At 34.5% G+C, this 22,024-nt stretch overlaps 1 protein-coding gene across 1 annotated transcript; it reads right to left on the bottom strand.

Moving 5' to 3' along the window:
- Window positions 1–19,417: 19,417 nt before the first annotated feature.
- Window positions 19,418–21,431, bottom strand: LOC105767858 (L-ascorbate peroxidase 2, cytosolic). The gene is made up of 9 exons (XM_012587431.2): window positions 21,031–21,431; window positions 20,774–20,948; window positions 20,629–20,694; window positions 20,476–20,524; window positions 20,301–20,383; window positions 20,131–20,210; window positions 19,923–20,025; window positions 19,696–19,754; window positions 19,418–19,602 (listed from the first exon to the last, which is right to left on the bottom strand). The coding sequence occupies exons 1-9, from the start codon at window positions 21,150–21,152 to the stop codon at window positions 19,584–19,586; spliced, it is 756 nt and encodes a 251-aa protein (XP_012442885.1). The 5' UTR covers window positions 21,153–21,431; the 3' UTR covers window positions 19,418–19,583.
- Between the last annotated feature and the right edge of the window lie 593 nt (window positions 21,432–22,024).

Genomic DNA, 22,024 nt, shown 5'->3' with positions numbered 1-22,024 from the left:
TGGATCACAAGGATCACTTAGGTACCAGGTCTTTCTTAGCCAGAATATTCCTCAACCGTAATTTAATAGCAAAATAAATCACTACAATCACACTCACAATTCATGCAGAATAATACAATAAAGAACACAAGAATTTAATGAGGTTTAGCAAATTTTGCCTACGTCCTCGGGCACTACCAAATATATTTCACTCTAAAATACAAGTGAGAATTTACAAAGAGGGAGAGAGAAAACAATGCCTTAAGTAGAGAATGGCAAATTTGGGATGATAAAGAAGAGAAATGGTTAGGCCTATTTATAGTTGAGGTTCAGGGATCAAAATTGCAATTATCTTATGCCAAATCTCAATCCCACTTTTGGTGCCTTAAATCCCAGGTTTTGATACCCATATCTTTCTGATACCCATATCTTTAACTTTCTATAAATATGGATGATTTCCAATAGAAGGGTGTGTCTGAAAAGCTTGTCAATGTATCTGACAATGAAGTACCGCAAACTGTCACTCACATGCCTTATATTTGATCCTTGAAATCAAGCACAGATGGCAAGTTGAATCCTTAGACTTAACCAACAGAACAAATCCAATTTTCAAACCATCGATTGAAGAAGCTCCTACTCTAGAATTGAAACCACTACCTCCTCATATCAAATACATTTTTTTGGGTGGTTACAATATTCTGCCAGTTATTGTCTCTGCAACACTGGATGAAAACACAAGAAAAGAAATTGAGTCACATTCTCAAGCAATACAAACGAGCTATTGCCTGGAATATTGCGGATATTCAAGGTATTAATCTTTCTTTTTACATGCACAAAATCAAGTTAGAAGATGAAGGCAAGAAATCGGTTGAACCGCAACGAAGGTTAAACAAAAAGATGAAAGAAGTTGTCAAGAAGGAAATCATAAAATGAGTTGATGCAGGAATTATTTACCAGATTTCTGATAGCAAGTGGGTGAGTCCAGTGCAATGCGTCCCAAAAAAGAGTGGCATCACAGTGGTTCGCAATGATAAAGAAGAATTAATACCTACATGCATCCCTACGGGATGGCGAGTTTGTATGGATTATCACAAATTGAATGCGGCCACAAAGAAGGATCATTTTCCACTTCCTTTCATTGACCAAATGTTAGATCGGCTTGCTGGGAAAGCTTATTATTGCTTCCTAGACAGCTATTCTGGGTACAACCAAATTGCTATTGCACCAGAAGATCAAGAGAAAACAAATTTCACTTGCCCCTTTGGTACTTTTTCTTTTCGTCGTATGCCTTTCGGTCTTTGCAATGCACCAGCCAAATTTCAAAAGTGTAGCAGCCCAATTTTAGGTCTAGTCGGAACAGTGGCTTCAGAACTACAAATATGAGGTCAGAAAATTATTTTAGTATTATTTTTGGTATTTACAGCATGTGATTATATATGTGTCAAAGTTACGTAAAGAAATTTTACTGTTTGAATGCTTAATTCGGTAAAAATGACTAAATCGCGTAAAGCGTAAAAGTTGTGTTCTATAAGCTAAAATTGTCTAATAGCTATACAACATTAAATTTTAAGTCCTTATATGGTAATTAGACCATAAATGGTGATAGTGGAATGTGTTGGCTTGACATTTTTTAAATTAGTAATATTTTATAAGGTTATAAAGGTAACATAATTAATAATGATAAAATAACATAAGAGTTATATGTCCATCTTCTTCACAAAAACACTTCAACCGATTCTAAAATGGAGAAACCATAGCTAGGGTTCGTTCATGCTTATTTTTCTTGATTGGTAAGATATTTTGTCCAGTTTTTAATTATTTCTATGTGTTTTAGATCGTTGCTTCGTGTTCTAGCTAGCCCATGCCCTAATTTTTCAATTGTTGATGAATTTGTGAGTTGCCATTGATGATAGCTTGATGTTTTTGAATGTTGATGATGGAAAATGAATAATTGTTGATAGATTAATATGTTTTGTAAAGTGATTTTTGACAAAAATGTCAAATAGGGATTAAATTGTGAAATATGCAAATTGAGTGGTTGAAATGTGAAACAATGAAAGTTTTGCGCCGCTAGGGAAACTATGGTAATTCGACTAAGCTTAGGTTATGTTGAATTGTGTGAATTTTTTGTATTTTTGAAATAGGGACTAAATTGAATAAATTTGAAACTTTAGGGGCTAAAGTACAAAAATGTCCAAATAGGTATTTTTGGATGAAATTGAATGAATAGGTGATTAAATGAGTTAAATTTGAATTCATATAGATCAAGAAAGAAAGAAATCAGATTTGGATCAAAGGAAATCGAAAGTTGATAAGTAGTTGATCCGATCCATTCGTTCCCGTACGAGGTAAGTTCGTATGTAAATAATGCAACATCACATTATTATGTATTTAATATTTTCATATAGCATGAATTGTATAATTGCTTTGTGAATTCGGTTGATGATGTTCCAATATCGATTTGAGATTTCGTGTAAGACCATAGCTGGGCTATTGGCATCGATACGAGATTTCCATGTAAGACCAAGTCTGGGACATGGAATTGGTACGATACATTCTGTATGAGTTTTCCCAAGTATCCTTATTGTTCCAAGTGGTCCAACGGGTAATGCTAAAATTATGTCAAAGAAAAGACAATGTATGATCATGTTGAAAGGATGCAGATATGTACGAAAAATTCATGAGTAATGAACTTGATGTATATTAGACAATTTGGCAATAATGTAAATGAGTAAGTCATACTTATGAGAATTATCTTGTGATGACCTTGTGATTATTGGTTTATACTTATGAGGTATAAATATGTGGTAAATTTGATTGATGATTGTGTGAGGCTTTTAGGCCAAATTAAACTGAGACATGATATGTTTAAGTCTTTGTTGTTGATGTATAGGTGAAATTGGCCAATGAATGGCATGTGAATATATGATAATGGTTAGCTATTGGAATGGCTAGTTATGGATATGCTTTGGTATTATGTGTGTCGAAATAAGTGTTAATACAAAGAAAGCATGAAAGAGTAAAATTTGCAATAAAATAGTTTTGGACAACAGCAGTTGTATAACTTTGAAAAATCACCAAAAATTGTGGGAATCACATTACAGGTTAAATAAGACATGAAGTTAAAGCTTATTGAGTCTAGTTTTACATAGAAGAAACATTGTAATCAAAAGAATCTCATATTATGATATATTTGAATTTTAGTAAGATAAGGGTAGAATGATTTCAGAATCCCCTATTCTGACTTTGGAAAATCATTAAAATTGTATAAAAAGAATTATGGGTTAGAATTTATATGATTAAAATTTTTAATGAGTCTATTTTCAAGAGAAACAAATGGGAACATCATCCAAATCTCTTACTAAGAGATAATTAATTTTTAGAGAAGAAAAGTCGGAACTATCAGACAGTAGAATAGGGACGAATTTGAAGAATTAACTGTACTTATTGGCCAAACCAAAAATTCTGAAAATTTTATGGTAAAAAGATATGTGAGTCTAGTTTTGGGAAAATTAAGAGGATCTTAAGTTGGAATTCTTTAGCGCAAGATATAAATAATTTAGTGACTATGACTCGAGTAGATAGCTTGATGTGAACATGAGTAAATAATGGAACTATGTGCAATTATGATTGTATTATCTTGAGAACATATTGTGAGGATTGGTAAAAGCATGTTAACAGATTGCTTATTATTTACATACCAAATTACTAAGCTATATAGCTTACCCCGTTTCTTTCTTTTTTCCTATAGTGTCACAGATACTAGCTCGGGTTGGAGATCGTCGAAAATTCTATCACACTATCAAGCTATTAATCGGTATCAACGTATTCAAGCATTTTAATTTTATGGCATGTATAGGGACTCAGTCATTTTTTGTATGAGTTATTATGTTTTGGCCAAATTTTTTGGCTTGTAATGGTTAAAGGTTTGATTTATGTGTAGCCACGTAACTTGGCTTATATTGGCTAATTGGTTGTAAGCCTATTTATATATATATATATATATTAATTATATGTCAAAATCTTGTGATGTGAGTTGTGTTTGCATGATACATGATGAGTTGTGGGACCTTCATTTGTTGATGATGTCAAAAGCGGAGAGTTACACGGGCTGAGGACATGGGCTTGTCCCGAGGCACATGGGCATGTGACCCTCCAAAACATGAAAATTTTCTTAGTGTTTCAAAGTTTCTGGTTTAGTTCCGAACCACTTCCAACGTATGTTTAGGGCCTTGTAGGACCTTATAAGTGATGGTATGCATGTGTATAAATAGTTTTAAATTGAAAGAAATTTTATGGCCCAATTTTGTATAGTTGCTTGTGTTTAAGACCGATAATGCCTCGTATCCTGTCCCGGCGTCAGACACGGGTAATACTCTCATATATGATCGAAGACTTTTTAGAGGTTTTTATGGATGAATTTTTAGTTTATGAGAATGATTTTGAACATTATGTTGACAATTTGGATAAAGTACTGAAGCAATGTGAGGACACTCATCTTGTTTTGAATTGGGAAAAATGTCATTTTATGGCAATTGAAGGCATTGTGTTGGGCCACCACATCTCTAATCAAGGTATTCAAATAGATAAAGCTAAGGTGGACGAGAAATTACCCCCACCGACAAATGTGAAAGGTATTTGTAGCTTTCTTAGACATGCAGGATTTTACCAACGGTTTATTAGGGATTTTTCAAAAATTGAAAAACTATTGTGCTCATTACTGGAACAGAATAAAAAATTCCTCTTTGACAAGGCATGTCTGGATGCCTTTATTCAGTTAAAAAAGTAGTTGGTTAATGCACCGAATTGACATCAACCTTTCGAAGTTATGTACGATGCAAGCGACTTCGCCATGGGTGCAGTGCTAGGACAACGCAAGGGAAAAATATTTCACGCTATTTATTATGCTAGCAGAACTCTTACAAAGGCTCAATTCAATTATACCACTATAGAGAAAGAATTGCTGGCCATAGTCTTTGCTTTCGACTAGTTTCGCTCTTATCTTGTCGGTGCAAAAGTTACGGTATTCACAGATCACTCGGCGTTTCGATACCTCTTTGCGAAAAAGATGCCAAACGAAAACTAATACGATGGATTTTATTGTTCCAAGAATTTGACATTGAGATAAAAGACCGAAAAGGGTCAGAGAATCAAGTTTCCGATCATTTGTCTAGATTGGAAATTGGCAACGAAGATGGGAAAATACTTCAAATTGTCAACACATTCCCCAATGAGATGTTATTCGCTGTCGATGCAACTCCTTGGTATGCAGATTTGGTTAATTACTTGGTGTGCGGAAAGCTCTCATTGAGTATCAAGGGCCATAAAAAAGAAAGATTTCTTCGTGATGTAGTGAAGTACCATTGGAACGAGCCATATTTATTTAAGGTATGCAATGATAACATTATTCGGCATTGCGTCCCGGAAGGGGAAATGCTCTCAATTCTGAAGCACTGTCATGATGCTCCTTATGAAGGTCATTTCAGTGGTATGAGAACTACTACTGAGGTTCTCTAATCAGGATTTTACTGGCCATCATTGTTCAAGGGTGCTCATAACTTTATGAATCAATGCGATAACAATCAGCACACCAGTTCTATTTTCTGATGTAATGAAATGTTTCAACAACCAATTAAGGAAGTTGAATTGTTAGATGTTTTGGGAATGGATTTTATGGGACCATTTCCAAATTCATTTGGAAATCTTTATATATTAGTTGCTGTTGACTATGTCTCAAAGAAGGTAGAAGCTGTTGCTTTTCCAAAGGATCATGTAAGGACAGTGCTTAAATTTTTTTCACAAACATATACTCACTTGTTTCGGTACACCAAGGGCATTGATTAGTGATCAGGTTACACATTTCTATTGTAACCAAGTGGCAGTCGTATTAAAGAGATATTGAGTTGATCACAGATTGGCCACTACTTATCATCCATAAACCAATGGACAAGCTAAAGTTTCAAATTGACAAATTAAGAATATTCTTGAGAAGGTTGTGAATCCTTCGAGAAAATATTGGTCTTCCCGATTGGATGATGCTCTATGGGCATTGTGGACAGCATACAAGACTCTATTGGGGATGTCGCCGTATCAATTGGTTTTTGGGAAGGCATGTCACTTGCTAATTGAACTGGAACACAAAGTGATATGGGCAATTAAGCAAGTGAACATGGACTATGAAGCCGCTAGAAAAAAAAAGGTTGTTGGACATCACTAACCTAGAGGAGATTCGAAGAAATGGTTATAAAAATGCTGTAATTTACAAGGAAAAGACCAAACGATGGCATGACAAGATTATTTTGCAGTGACAATTTATCGCGGGGCAATAGGTTTTATTATTCAATTCTCAACTTAAATTGCACCCAGGCAAATTGCGTTCACGTTGGTCTAGACCGTTCGAAGTTGTTGACATATTTCCTCATGGTGCGGTCACAGTTCGAGATTTACATGATGGACACCAGTTCAAAGTCAATGGACAAAGATTGAAACACTATTTTGGAAATAAAAATCAATAGCAGGCAGAGACCATTAATTTGGTCCAAACATTTTAAAATTTTAATTTACTACTCTGAGATTTCATATTATTTTATTCATGTTTTGTAAAGCTTTTTTTCTTTCCTTTTTGCATAATAATAAGGTACCAATGTCGACACAACAAGATTTGGTTGCAACACATTCCGTACCACTGTGTTTCCATTAATCAAAATTAAAAGAAATTTAATCTTCACCGTTGGATCAAAACCACCCAGCTGTTTGATCTGTTTGAGCAGACACAATTCTTATTGGATGCAACTCTTCCCGCTAGCTTTGTATCTCTCCACAAAACATCACAACTCTACATCTTCCTCTTTCACTCTCTATAAAGTCTACACCACTTTGTCGACTTCAATGCATCCAAGCAACCATTTTTATTCTTTTTCCTTACTCAAGATCCTACCTTTTTCCCTTAAAATTATCTTCCCTCCATAAAAGATGGCAAGAACAAGAGGTCTGACCAAGAAATTCAACAAATCTACTGAAGAACATGCGTCCTCCACTACTGTAGTCCATGAGTCAAAATCTCCCAGGCCAGTGCAGAAAAAGGAACCAGTAATCTTTTTGAATAAAGTAGCAAGGGAACGATTTTAAGACAACATATTGCACCGAAATTTTCACCCTGAACAAGGCATTTCCCTGTCACAACAACAGGAGTTGGGCAGACAAATTCACCGAACCATTTCTAAACTAAAATAGGGAAATTTTTGCTCACACCCTAGAAGCTAATCCCTTCCCTGGTACGTGAGTTCTATGCCAACCTCTATGACTAAGAGTTAGAGTTTATTTTTGTTGGTGAAGGTCTTATTCCATGGGACTCCAAAACAATCAATGAGTTGTACAACATTCCAGCCGGTATCGACAAACACTCCGATTTCTTTGCGAAAATGACGGACAAAAAAAGGAACCTGCTAGTACAAGACTTGTGTATTGAATGAGCAATATGGACAGGGTCACATTCAAAGAATTTTACAATGCACCGCCATTTCCTAACCCTGCACAGTAAAATTTGGTTTCATTTTGTTAACTGCAGGTTACTGCCATCTACCCACAGTACCACTGTTAACCTTGACAGGATGTGTCTGATACATTCCATTATCAATGGTAGAAGAATTGATGTCGGCGCAATACTCCATCGAGAAATTTTTGAATGCGCCGCCAAGCTGACAGGGCTTTTGGTTTTCCCATCATTAGTCATGTCACTGTGTCAGCAGAAAGGAATTGTACCCAAAGAGATAAAGAAATTATTGGTAAAAAGGGTCCAATTAATAAAGCTTTTGTTGAGAGAATGACTCGCGGCACAGAAACACCAATATTGAAAGAGGCAGGAACCAACAAGACAAAGAAGGGCAAAGTTAAAGCTGACAAAAAAGGAACAACCCTGCATATACAGACAACCTTATGGCGTCAAATGAAAGATGTTGAGAAAATGGTTACTTCCATCAGCAATAGGCAAATCAAACTTTTCGCTACAATTGAGGACATGGAGAACTCTCAGAATTTGTTTTATGCTTATACTAAAGCCTGGAACAATTCCATTATAGCCACATTAAGCCAATTGAGCCCATCTCCAATACCGAACTTTTCAGTATTTCCACCAATCATTTGAAACTATGAGCATTCATCTGCGAATGCCAACTTCGAAGACTGAGACCGATCGGTGGCATCTCCTCTCATCGTGTGAGTCTCTGATAATGACAAAAATTAATAATCTAGGGACATTAAGGAATGTCTACGCAAGATTGATAGCTTGTTCGAGAATGGTATTTTTGCTGATCAAGAAGACACTATTGTTTACAAGGAAGCTGCTACAGCAGAAGGGGAAATTGTTGCTGAAGAAAAAGAAGTTGCTGAAGAAAAGAAAGAAAGAGAAGAAGAAGATTCTGATGTAAATATTGTCACCGCACCCGAATCTGTGGGTGCAAATATTAAAAATACAAAACTAGATGGAACGAGACCGGCAAAAGTTGCTAAGGTCACCAGTGAAAAGCAATATAACTTATTAGCAATAGTCGTCTACACTAGACCACTTCAGATGGCCTCTCCCATACAAGCTGCAACCGATGATGCTGGGGCTGAGCCAAAACTTGAGGAGTAATCTGAAAACTGTGCAAAGCCCAAAGAAAAAAAAAGGAAGCGCTCCAAGGATAAGAAGGATGAAAAGAAAAGGATAAGGAAGAAACATCGTACAGCCACAACGATGGCTGCGGATAACTGAGTTAGTTTTATTTTAAAGTTGTAGTTGTAGTTTTCATGCCTTGCATATAGCTATAAGTCACATTTTCTTTAGTACACATTATCACCGCATTTTTATTTTCATTACATATTCATGTCAGCGCGTTGGGGACAATGAAATCTTTAAGTTTGGAGGAGTGTATATGGGATTTGGAAATACACCCACATTTTTTTTGAAGCATGCAAGGTTTAGGCACAATTGTTCGAAAATTTTTGTTATATTCGATGCTTAATTCTTGGATCATGTGAATTGTCAATGATTGAGTTTGATAAATTAGACTGAATATGGTATCTTCAATACTTTGATGAATGATTTAGGTTGCATTAGTAATCAATGACTAGTAGCATTCCTTGAATCTTGAATAAAATTACCTTCTACAACAAGTTATATATATATAGATAGATAGTTATAAATAAGAGACACTCCAAAGTGGGTGCATTGTGGAATGTTAAAAAAGGAACACTCCAATACAAGCGTTAGAAAAATGAATCTGGCCAAAGGTCGTCGCTGCATGAGTGTGTGTCGGTGCAATTACGTACTCCCTGGGGGTTTGTTATACCCCATCATTACTTCTCAGGAACAAGGGTATAGTAATGCAATGATATCCCTTATTCCGTTAAAATATATATATAAATACTTAGTATTGTACAATAAATGTTGTATAGGTAGATGGAATTTAGGATTTGAAGCATGATGCTAGCTTTGATGAAAGTGCAATCTTACTCATTTATGCTCATGTACTGTCGATGCAATATTCTTTCATCTAAATGTGATTCATTCATTGGGAATTTAGAGGGTTCAAGTTGCAAGAATGATCATTTGCCTTAGAAAAAATTTTGTAGCCTTGCTAGTTTCTGTTTTACTTGAGGATAAATAAAAACTCAAGTTTGGGGGTGTAATTGTACTAGAAAGAACATATGTTTTCTCCCTAATTATTGGTTAATTTGTTCCCATTTAGTTATCTTTAACATACATTTTAGCATTTTCAGTTTAGCAAATTGCATTTTATAACCCAATGAATCCTAGCCTATTTTATCCTTAATTTTTCTATCTTTATGCACTAATGTCGCTCCATTAGTTAACTCTAGATTGCGTCCAGAATTATCATCGCAGTTGACAGCTATCTTATAAGAGCCAACCATGTGTGAGCTGTCCAATCTGGTATAACTGCCTTTTACGTACAAGTACAGAAGAATCTTGAGGGAAGGGCACCTGTACAGTTGAGAAGAACATAAAAGGTTGACGTGAGAGGAGGAAGGGAGAGCTTTTTTTGGCTGAACCACCATTCTCTTACCCTATTTTGAAGCTTGCGACCATGGCAGCTTGAGCCTTCTACAAGCGAGCCAACGTGAAGATCGATGCAGATCCACTCTTGACAAGGAAATCTAACTGCAGAACAAGGGGAAAAAGAGAGATCCAGTTGAGTAGCCTAGGAATAGTATTCTCCATTCAATTCTTTCTTATTTCTTTGAAAACGCTGGTGATTACTTTATGTTTTCTACTGTATGGAAGTACAATGAATGCTTTGTTAAATGTTATCTTATTAAATCTTGCTTTTATTGTTTAATATTGGGGGTTTGAATGTTTTAAACACGGAAGTGTTATTGCAATCACTAACACTGGAAGGTGCAATGACAGTTTGAGCTAATAAGCATTTCAGCGGAAGTTGAGTAATGACTAAAAGAATTTAGTCCACTTGTTTTTAATAGTGCCATATTTTCATTATCGGAAGTTGAGGTTAACGTGCATGGTTAAGTCCCAGGTTAAAAAAGAGTGGTGTTTGGTAATATATTCGTTAATTTTTATTGCATCGACAATCACCTATCTTTTATACCTTGTGAGTACTTAGTATACAGCTAAAGATTCAAGTTGGGGATCCCAGTTTATCATTACCATATTTTATTTCATTATTTTTAAGATATTGCTCCGACAATTACCCACACAATTTAATTCAATTTTTTTTAGCTATTGCATCGACATTAATAGACAAAGAACTACCATCCCTATGGGGTCGACATCCAACAAACTCATATCTGTCTACTATACTTGCATCGACAGTGTATGCTTGCATATTTTTTCTGTGACATTAACAGCCAATCAGCAGGACATTATTTGAGGGCAAAAATATAGTGGACTGCTTCCAATGTTGCAACACTGAGTTGGGATGTCGCAGCACAGCAAGTAGAATACCCAAGGAGCAATCTATCAAGGATGTCGTAACACAGCCCTAAAGACACCAAGAATAAAGCAAACTGCCTTCAATGTCGCGACACAGACTTGAGGGTGTCTGACACAACTGCGACGAGGCCAATTAATTAGCAACGGTGTTTTCGTCCTTATTTGACCTAGTTAGGTCATAATACATGTAATCTATAAATACTCACTCAGAACAACACATTAGGGGGACATTTTTAGATATCCTTAGGTTTTTATTCTCGTTCTTAGTTTTTTCTTAGTTTACATTATGTTCTTGTAATTAGAAGATCCTATTACGAATTAAGACTTTCGCGAGCGAAGATTATTCCGGAGCCACGCTTTCATCGATAAATCCATGAGCATCTCTTTCCTTTATTATAGTCTTTATATCTTTTTCTTTAACATTGTTAATTAAATGTTTGTGTAAATATTAGAATCAATTTATGCTTTATACATATTTCGCATGTTCCAATTGTCATAATCTAATTAATTGATTGACAGGTAAAGTTCAACTTGGATTGGTTAGATTTGGTTGAGTACAATTAAACCCTAGGATTGACGACCATAGGAAGTCATCTCAGTAGGAATTAACCCAAAATCAGTATTGCCTACCAAGCATCAATTAGTAGACTATTGGTTAGGGAAGGAAGAACTTAAACCCTAGGCTTGACAACCCTAGGAAGTCATATAGGTGGGAATTAACCTGAAATCAGCATTACCTATCTGTGAAATCCTTGCCCTACCCCAGTCTAAATTGTGTTATCGAAAGGTGAATAGTTCTTGTCGACTAGTTAGGTTAGTAGAAGGCTAAGAAGCTCTGCTAGGTTAATTAGTAACCAACTATTTAGAACCTTACATCAATAATTAATCAGGTAAAACAATTAGATCTAGGCTAAAGGAAACCGCATAGTAAAAAAAAGGAATAGGAGAAGTCAATCAATGAACGTAGGAGTAGATTTAGGTTTAGTTCAATTAATTTAGTTTATTGTTACTATTTTTATCATCCTACTTCTATATCAACACTACTAATTCGTGACTCAAGTAGACTAGTAGTTATTTTTGGTAATTCGCTTAATTGCAGTTTTCCCTAAACTATAATCCCTTGGGTACGATCCTCGGAGTACTTACCTACTTCATTGTAACTATATCACAACCTAACCTGTATCCTTGCAGAAACCACCTTAATTCATATATTTAATTGCAGTATTCACACTCTAGACGTTAGTACATCCGGAGGCGATCAATTCATAAAAATAAATTAAACTTAAACTTTAGGAGGGATTATTTCAAACAGAGTTATCTTTACGATCAATCTAAGCCCACATAAACTAATAAAACCCATTGCCTATCTCCCAGGTTCACTAATATCTAATCAGGAGTAAGCCTCGCCAAGTCATCTACCTCGCCACTACTATCCATGACCTACTTACCTGCGAAGTAAGAGAGGAGTGGGTGAGTTTATTGTGAACAGGAAAGAAGACTTAGTCTTAAAATTGTTTCGTGTGTTGGGTTTGCGAGTGAGGTTGCGAGACCCAGTTCGCAGATCCTATTAGAAAACGTAAGTTCTGTAAAAAAAGTTCTTATGTATTACCAAAAATCATACTTAAAAACTTAGCTTGTGCTTTCTTGAAAACATAACTTATTCAGCATGAAAACATGTTTACATACTTATCTTATCAGAATGGCTAAGAAATATAAAATATGTTCTCGCACTTAACAAACTTATCAGAATGGCTAAGGAACATAAGATATGTTCAAGCCCACACATAAAAAAATATTGTCTCATTGGATATGTGGATCTCCTTATAACATCTCAGAATGACTCAAAGAGTCTTTATACATGTCCTATAAGTGCAGCACGAGGAAATAGACTCTCCTATACACAAACATGTCCTAGTTAATGGAGCATAGCTCGACATTCCCTTATCTCTCCAAATATCCTAGGGCCTCAACGCCCAAAATCATAGAAATAGAGAGGTGAGTACTCACAATCCTTTGGTATACCAATATATCTAACATGGATCGTAAAGGAGCACACACAAAGAATTAGCACAAGGAGCTAGGCTCACAAAATGGGCTTACACAGAATCTTATCACATAGAGCTCTCATATGGATCTTGCTTGAAAATACCTGTAAAGAGCTTGCAAAAAAGCTCACAAAAACACAGTTTATAAAATCGTACTTAAGAACATACTTAAAACATCGGCTCGCTTAAGAGCTCGCATAAAACTTGTCTTTAAAACTTACCTTAAAAACATAACTTTGAAATTAGAGTATCAGAGTTAAAAATAGGGTTTAAAAGAAAACTTTCTTTAGAAACATAATTCTTGAAATCATAACAGATAGCAATCACTTATACTTTGAAAACATAAAAGCTAACATACTTATGATGAATCCCAAATCACTCACCAAAAAAATGAGAAACTTAAACAAGCTTGGCTTTGCCTTTATCCTTGCTGGTAGATGGTCCGATTGGTTAGCAACATATATAAACAAAAAAATTACTAAAACAGACAAACATACAGAATTCACACATGCAAGCGAACCTAACTTATTAGACAATAACACCTAACAAGACAGAGCCTTACCTTGGGTGCTACGAACTTAATTCAGAACATAGACTTGACAACAGAATATTCTATGAGAGAATTTCATAGAATTAAGGGTCATTTTTGTAGACCTAAGTGCCCTGATAATCTTAGGATACCCAACTTGACTTAAGAAAGATGTTTCTTGCACGTAAAGTATTACTAGATACACAATATCTTTAATTCCTAATTTGAGTCTGACTCAAATTTTTATTAGTGAACCCCAGTTCACAATTCAACTAGCGAACCCTAGTTCACAACTTACTTGGAGAACCCTAGCTCGCCAAATAGACTGGCGAGCCCCTAACCATATCTTTTTACGTACATTGCTACTGGCGAATCCCTTGTTGATACTTTTTTGGCGAACCCCCAGTTCGTCGAAACACTGGCGAACCCTCTCTTTTGAGGCCAAAACTTTCAGGCCCGATCTTAGGATGTTACACATCCACAGTAGTAGGAAAGTCAACCAAACTAGAAATAATTGTAAGGGGACGAGTGAAGATATTATTATCACCTGCATCATCTTGAGGATCAACCTCAACAGTCAGATCCTCAATATGGGAATGAGCAGCCACTCATTGTTGATCCCCTTCCACAGTTGCCTTAAAAGAAGCCCTCTTCCTTCTCTTATTCACCCGCTTCAATGAGGTAGGCAAATATGTAAACATCCTTTTAGCATGCTCTTTAAAATAGAAGTGGCCTTCTACTAAATCATATCATCATCCATGTTTGGCCTTGCACAAACAAAAAAGTCAAAAATAAATTAGTAACCTAATAAAGACTAAAAACGTGATGATCTCTTACAATGTCTTCTTCTCATTTATTGAGCGGGAGGAAAAACGAAGTCAACCTCCTTTAAAAACTACATTGTCCAATCTTGGATGGTCTCATAAGGACCTCTACTCGGGGGGAAGAAGAGGCAGAGGATCCACTATTATTGATCTAAGCATGATGAGCCCTTATGTTTACCAAATGGTTCCAAGGATCTAGAATCCTCCCCATAAGCATCTTGGCTACGCCAAACTCGTAATCAAATAGGCATGAATTAGCTCGAGATTCCCAGCATTCTTCAGGGTCAAATCATTCCGTAATATTTGCGTTAGTGTATCCACAATCACCTGCATCAAAGAGGCAATACTTAAATACCTTCCGAAGAGAGATATAAGTAAGACCTCTCTATTAATAATTTTAAATTGCTCCTAAGCCTCGAGATTTTCAACTATAAAGGGCTTGAGGTTATAAACATCCTAGGGAGGCAAAAGCCATTTGGTAAGTATGTCGAAGTCACTCCTGAATTTTAATTTTATAGTAACATATTTACAACGATCAATTCTTATGTTGATGGTCTTCCCAAACAAAATGTGTTTAACTTAAAGGTGCCCTTACCTACGGCAGAACCACAACAACAAAAGTTACTTCTTTTGATTCTTCCTGGATAGCTAATATAGGTTCTGGAAGACCTTAAGCTTTGGATCCATCCCTTTTTCTTGGCAAGGGATATAAATCCAGTCAACAACCATCAAGAGGTTCCAAATAGTTGTTCAGGATCTATTTTGTAGAAGTTCTAAACCTTTTGCACGAAAGGATGAAGAGGGAGGGTAAAGCCTCCTTTTAATGCATACAGTGGGAGGAAAAAGCATGGAGGTTTCTCATAAGTCTCATGCAAGTCATTCTTCCTCTTCACTTGAGATACTTCATATAAAGCCATTTTGTGACGGAGCACCCGGGCTTGCAACAACGTCATAGATTCTTCCTATGTTATGGTGCATCGAAAATAAACACCAATAGTAGCCTTTCACGTCATTCAAGGATGATTATCTTCTCTTTCATCACCAATATTTCTGGAGGAACCTACCTTTCTCTTTCGATTCCCAGTCATCAAAGATATAGAGGACTCTGATGAACCAAATTAAACTTCATTAGACAACATTGTTCCAAAAAATGAAGAAAACAGACAATAAAAAGAAAAAAAACAAAACCATAAAAAGAAAATATCTTACCTTGAGAATGAACATGAAGAAGAGAAGAAAAAAATCAACACAAAATCAAGAAAACTTGAACAAAGGGAGAACAAAAATGAAAGCAAAGCAACTAATGCAAGAAATTGATGGTTGAAGAAGAAAAATGAAGGGGTTTTATAGACTTTCTTATCCAAACAGTCCGTTTCAAGTAAAATAAATAATTTGCCGACACCATCCAATACTGAAGTGACACATGCTCAAATGGGATATTCTAGGTGAAGCACCATCCAATATGTGTTATTTATGATTTGATTTTAATTATTATTTTAAATTTTGGTTTTAATTTTATACTTAAATAACCACTTTTATTGATATCTTTACTGCGTAATTTTAATTAATAACAAAATTAATTATTTTAAACTTAAAATAATATATATCTTTGAAATAATATTCTTTAAAAATTTCAAATATTTAATAATTTTATAAAATTAATTTATGATCCATTAATATGAAGTTGTTTTTAATTGTTAAAATTTTGTCAATTTTATAAAACTGTACATAACATAGTGTGTAATTTAAATATATAAATATATAAATTATTGATATTATTCAAATAATGTAGTGTACTTTTAAAATTTTATTTTATTTTAAAACAATAAAAAATTGAAAATAAATAATACAATTCCCACGTATTATCATATTAAGTATATCAGATTTGAATAAATTAAGTTTTCTATAATATATGACATATAAGATGCCATATAAATAAAATGGAAGCAATTGGGAGCTTACATTTTGTACAAAAGCTAGATTCCCAATACGAAAAGAAAAAACAAAATATTTAGGCTCTGGATTTTCAAAGCACCGAATTATACGTCGAGGCGAAGAAAGCAAAGCACATTGGGTGGGACACGCAAAAGCTAAATAGGCTGACGTTGCACTTTGGGTGCCTAAAAGCTTAAAGGCTTCTACCAAAACGCAACACCTAGAGGTGGACCACATCGTAAATTGGATGATTTAAAAATTTATTTTAATGGCGAATTGAGTCTAGTATTATTATTAATGTAGGAATATAACGTGAGTTTGAATACATTGAAATATATTATTCTTTTATTTATTAATTAGAAAAGGTTATAGATAATTCTAAACATTAATAAAAAAATTTATTTCAAAATCAAATCATCCAAATATGCATTTCTAAGACAATTTTTTTCGTCCAACCCAATCTATTACCAAATATTAAGATAAATTACCTCCAAAAATGGCAAACCCTAATTACCCTCCCTGAACCGATGTTACCGCCTTCTCCTCCATACACCTATGTGCTCCTTGATCGAATCCCAAGTCCTCTATTTACGGTACATTAATAGTACACTCCTCCCCTTCCCAATCATCGTCGTCATCAATCCACACCATCACTTTTGGACTTAACATTTCCCGGTTCAACGACCGAACCCAACTTGTACAATCCCCCATACTTAGTACTTTTAAGAACCCGAATCGTCGACTTTCTTGTAGCCTTGGACATTATTATTTCGGGCTTGAGTTATTAAAAACTCAACTTCTTAAACTTTTTTGAAAGATAAAACTAAGGAGATTAGCTTAATGATATGATAAAGAGAAGATTAAACCTATAAAAATCTATGCAAATGTTGTTATCAGTCAACCATGGAATCGATCAACCAAGACCAAGAAATAAAATCAAAACTTGACCTTAAAAAAACACATAATCTTTGCATTGTAGTTAAACTAAAACCCTATAAATCTTATAGAAAAATAATTTTATGCATCTAAATTTTTTATATATGGTTTAAAATACTTTTATAGAAATTTTCAATTTTTAAAATAAAAGAACTTTAATTTTTTGTTATAAATTTTACATAGAATCAAGGTTAAATTGATAGAGAATATAAAATTTGAGAATTAAATTTATTATTATTCAAATTTAAAAAGTATCATGTTACTAATCAATTAGTTAGGTGTAAAAAAATCTCGAAAATTTTAATAATTAAATTGTAATTTTTAATTAAATTATTAAAATAAAAATTTATTTATAATTAAATGACTATCTGTATCAAATATTATTAGGTTCCACTATATAATCGAAACAGTGAGATTAGATTCATCTTTCTTTTAATCTTGAAATAGAAAAGAAAATTTGAACCCACCCATGCATTATCACGTTCATACATGCCGCATGATGGTTATGCCTTTTTGCAATAGGTAGAATTTACCATACCTTCACTATCTCATCCATTCTAAGGTGATGGGTACATTTGGAAACTCATTGTCATGATCTCAGCTACAAAGGGGGAAATTGGGAATGAAATCCCTAAATAGGGTAGTTATGGATAATGTATCTGATGGTTAGTTAAACTCACAGATGGGCTAATATCAATACGTAAGCTGATAGATAATGGGCTACGAGGATCACAGACGTTTTGGACCGAGAAAGATGGGCTAGCTGATTAATGGGCTTAGTTTTATGGTAATGGTCATAGGCATGATTTGGTCATCGTAATTCGTAATGTCTTTTATTCCTTGTGAACGAAAATTTCAGAATTCTCTTCTTCAACCTTCTTTCTTCAAATTCTTCCATAAATCCAAACTTGTCCCCGCTAAGGCTGCGACAAAATTGGTATTAGAGCTTACAAAGATCCACTAGTCGAGCTGGGAAAGCAAAAAGAAAGTAATCACCATGGTGGGAGCAGATGACACTAGATAAACACAACTTCAAGAGCAAATGCAGGTGGTGCAAGATTGGTTACAAGTTGTGCAAGAATTCCCAAATGGTGGGAAGAGCAGAAAACTAGTACTGATGCCAAGTTTGTGGAAACACGAGGCTATATCAGTAGAATACTGGAGTTGCTGACAAAGAAGGGTGAAGAGTCTTCCTCCAACACTCCTGAAGCACATCGAAACAATATGGCTTAGGTAGCTACTCACACCCAATGTTAAGGCAAATGGAAAGAAACCAATGCAAGTTACTGTTATTGATGAGCATGAACAATATACCTCTCAACCAAATGAAACTGGGGTATTATCTTCTAAACCTAACCAAACTCCCAATATAACATCAAATCCAGGGAGAAATACACCAACAATATAACATCAAAATGGTGGGATCACTTTGTTTCCTCTTTCCTTCACTTTAGATGTTTTATCTCAAAAAGACGCGCGTTAAGCTCATGGTGAGCTGGTTTTTGAAGGCCTATCCAGTGACCCCGTTTCGGTTGGCTTAAGCAAGCCAATGTGATATTCTTTTCTCTGTTTTCAACCTTCCACTGGCAGGTAGAAGCCATCCATGAAAATGGTTGAAGTGAATTGTGATGCTCTTTTGATGTTAATTTGTCTCTAGGACAAAAAAGTAAATGCCAAGAGCAAAAGTTTTCATTATACTTTTTTTTTATATAATAATATATATATATATATAATAAAAAATGGACTCAAGATTCTCAAATTAGTATTTGAATACCAAATTAGTATTTATATGAATACCAAATTAAATGAAAAACAAATCATTTTGAAACATTCATTATTTTACGTTTTAGGCTTACGATTTTTATATATGATTTAATTTAACTTCTATGGCTTTGGATAGTGATATTATGAAAATATTATATGATTGGATTAAAAGCAATCATAGAATTCAATTGAATCAAATATAATTTTGATAATCTGCAAAATAAGAAATCTTTTCATCTAGATACTTTTATAATTTATAAAATTTTAAATTAGTAATAATAAAATTATACTTTGATTCTTAAAATGATAAAAAAATTTGATTTATGTTTTAAAATTATAAAATATAAGTTATTAAAATGATGAAAATACATTCCCGCACTTTCAATACATACTCATTTCTATTAATAGGAGGAAACAATTAATTCATTTCCAACAAAACATGCACCAAACACCAACATTTCTTTGTCCTCAAATTCTTATTTCATCGTACTGTCATATTTATTAATCGTACACGGGACACAAAACATAAATTTTGATCAACATGTTTTTCACAAACGGCAAAGACTCATAAACATCAGACACCAGACAGCAGCATGATCATGTTGGATGCTTTTGTCAATCCCCTATTCGGCATCCGCGAATCTAAAACATGGTCAAAGAAACTGTTAGATTATATAGGAAAAATGCAAGAGAATTTGCAGAAGGGGATGAAATAAAAAGTTGGTTGCTACTCACCCAAGCTCCGAGAGCTTCAAATGAGATTCAGCATAGTCAGCAAAGAAGGCATCCTCATCCTAATAAGGCACAACATTATTCATAACCAAAAGTTCCAACTATTACATATATATATATACATGTACTGGTACAAATGAACCGCACTTGAGAGATAAAATAAAGGTTGCATATGTTAAATCTATTTGATATATATAGCAAAAAGCTGAAAGACATGAATTGATACTTACTGCAGCATATTTGTGGACAAGAGGGCGAAAGACAGGATCTTCCAAAAGTGCTTTGTCGGTTGGCAACTGGATCAGACCTTCTTTCTCTCCACTGACAAGTTCTCTGTTTCAAACAAGAATGTAAGAACATGGGTCACAATGCAATCAAGTTGGAAACGATTCGAGCATCAACTCACAACAATAATTTAAGTACTAAAAGAGCTGTTACTTGAAATAGGAGTTATCAAAAATGAGAGGATTCGAAGTCCAGGGTCCCTCGAACCCAGAACGCTCCTTATGGCACCTGCCCTGTAATAATAATAGTTTCAACAACATAATTAGAACGCATTGAACTTACGTCTAACAGTTGGAAAACTTAATCTCTCTTGTCAACTTTACCAGCGTATGACCACCGGATAAAGCAACAATGTCTTTATCGCCAAGACCCATGTGCCCAAACACTTCTCTCAGATGATCAGAGCCTGTATAGAAACAAAAATTAAAGAATGGAAACTTCTTTACAATGAAACACTTGTAATTATCCTTTTTCTTATTTTTCATGCATGAAACTGACCATTGGTGGCCTGTGGCAGACGACCCTCTGGAGGTGGTTCATTTTTGTCCTGAAAAACAACTAGGAGTTATAACTATAAATGTTTCCCATCCTTTTAAGATCATAAGAATAAGGTGTGATCAAGCACAAATGGGAGATTCATGGATATCTTACCGGTCTCCCAGGGTGGAAAGGAATTTCAGGCCCTCCCGTAACTTCAACAGCAACAATTCCAGCCAACTTTTCACCACATCGAAGTCAATAAGAAAAACACTGAGTAAATAGAGCAAAAGCAAACACTGATTTGGGATTGGAATACCTGGTAGAAATCAGCGTAAGACAGTATGGGGAACTGTTCCTTAACGGGTTCTAAAAGCCTAACAGCTATGTCGAGACCGCTGTTGGCTTCATGAGCGAGCTCATCCCGATGCCTGATCGTCCCGAACGGCCCTCCTGTTCTGTTTTTCACATCGAATGTTCCAGCTGAGTGCCATCTGTTTCATATAAACCAACGGATAATGAAGTCCTAGCAGAAAAAAGAAAAACAAAACAATAAAAAGATGACAAAAAGCTTACGCTAAACGGAGGATGATGGGAGCACAGTGCTTCTCGGCAATGAGTCCCCGAAGCTTTCTCTTGCATTTCTGCACTGCTTTTTTATACTCTTCGCTCACTGTCGGATAGCACTTCTTCGCCATTCCCAAGTGTTCGCACTGATCCCAGATAAAAAGAAAAACAAGAAATGTTTTGCAATAACGAGCTGAAGGGAACTGGCTCTGTTTCTGGTTCTTGTCAAAATGCCGATTGTAGAAAGATCATGAAACATGGAGCGTGGTGGGATGGACTAGAATACTATATAGAGAGTAAAGATGTCTATTTCGGACAAGAAGATTCTGGTGTTCAGTTTGAACTATTGGATCATCGGGTGGACCGTGGACGCATGGGGTCTGCCTCTAGAAGGGGGAAGATAAAACTCTGAACCGGTTGTGTTGCCACGCGCTTGTGTTTATGAATTCGGGTGAGTTGGTTTTGTATAGGGTTAACGTGGTTAAAATGAGCTTTCAAAAAACTTGAATTGTTTATTATTCAGTGTCATAAAAATATATATTTTTAAAAATAAAATGTTTGTTTTTGTTTTGTTGCGCTAAAAAAATATGTATTTAGATTATAATTAAACTCATTAATATTATAGTATATGTAATGTATAAACTTAAATTATTTTAAAAATATTAAAAATAATTTATTAAGTAATTAATATTATATATGAAAGATATAAACTTATATTATTATATATAAAATATATAAACTTAAATTATAATAAAATCTATATTTGAATCTTTATTTTCACTTATTATTATTGTATTAATGAATATTCAATTTAAGTTATAATACAAATATAATAAAATAATTTATGGTAATTCATTGTTAATATTATGATATATAAAATATAAATTTTTGAATATTTTAAGTAATTAATATAAATTATTTATAAATTTTAATTTTAACATATAAATCATATTTATCTTTTATAGTTAATATAAATGAAGGGCAAATTTATAATTAGCTTAAT

The sequence above is a fragment of the Gossypium raimondii genome, chromosome 4 (assembly GCF_025698545.1).
Source record: "Gossypium raimondii isolate GPD5lz chromosome 4, ASM2569854v1, whole genome shotgun sequence".
NCBI classification, from domain to species: Eukaryota; Viridiplantae; Streptophyta; class Magnoliopsida; order Malvales; family Malvaceae; genus Gossypium; species Gossypium raimondii.
The sequence above is the reverse complement of the archived record's forward strand: the minus strand, read 5'-3'. Positions and strand labels throughout refer to the sequence as shown.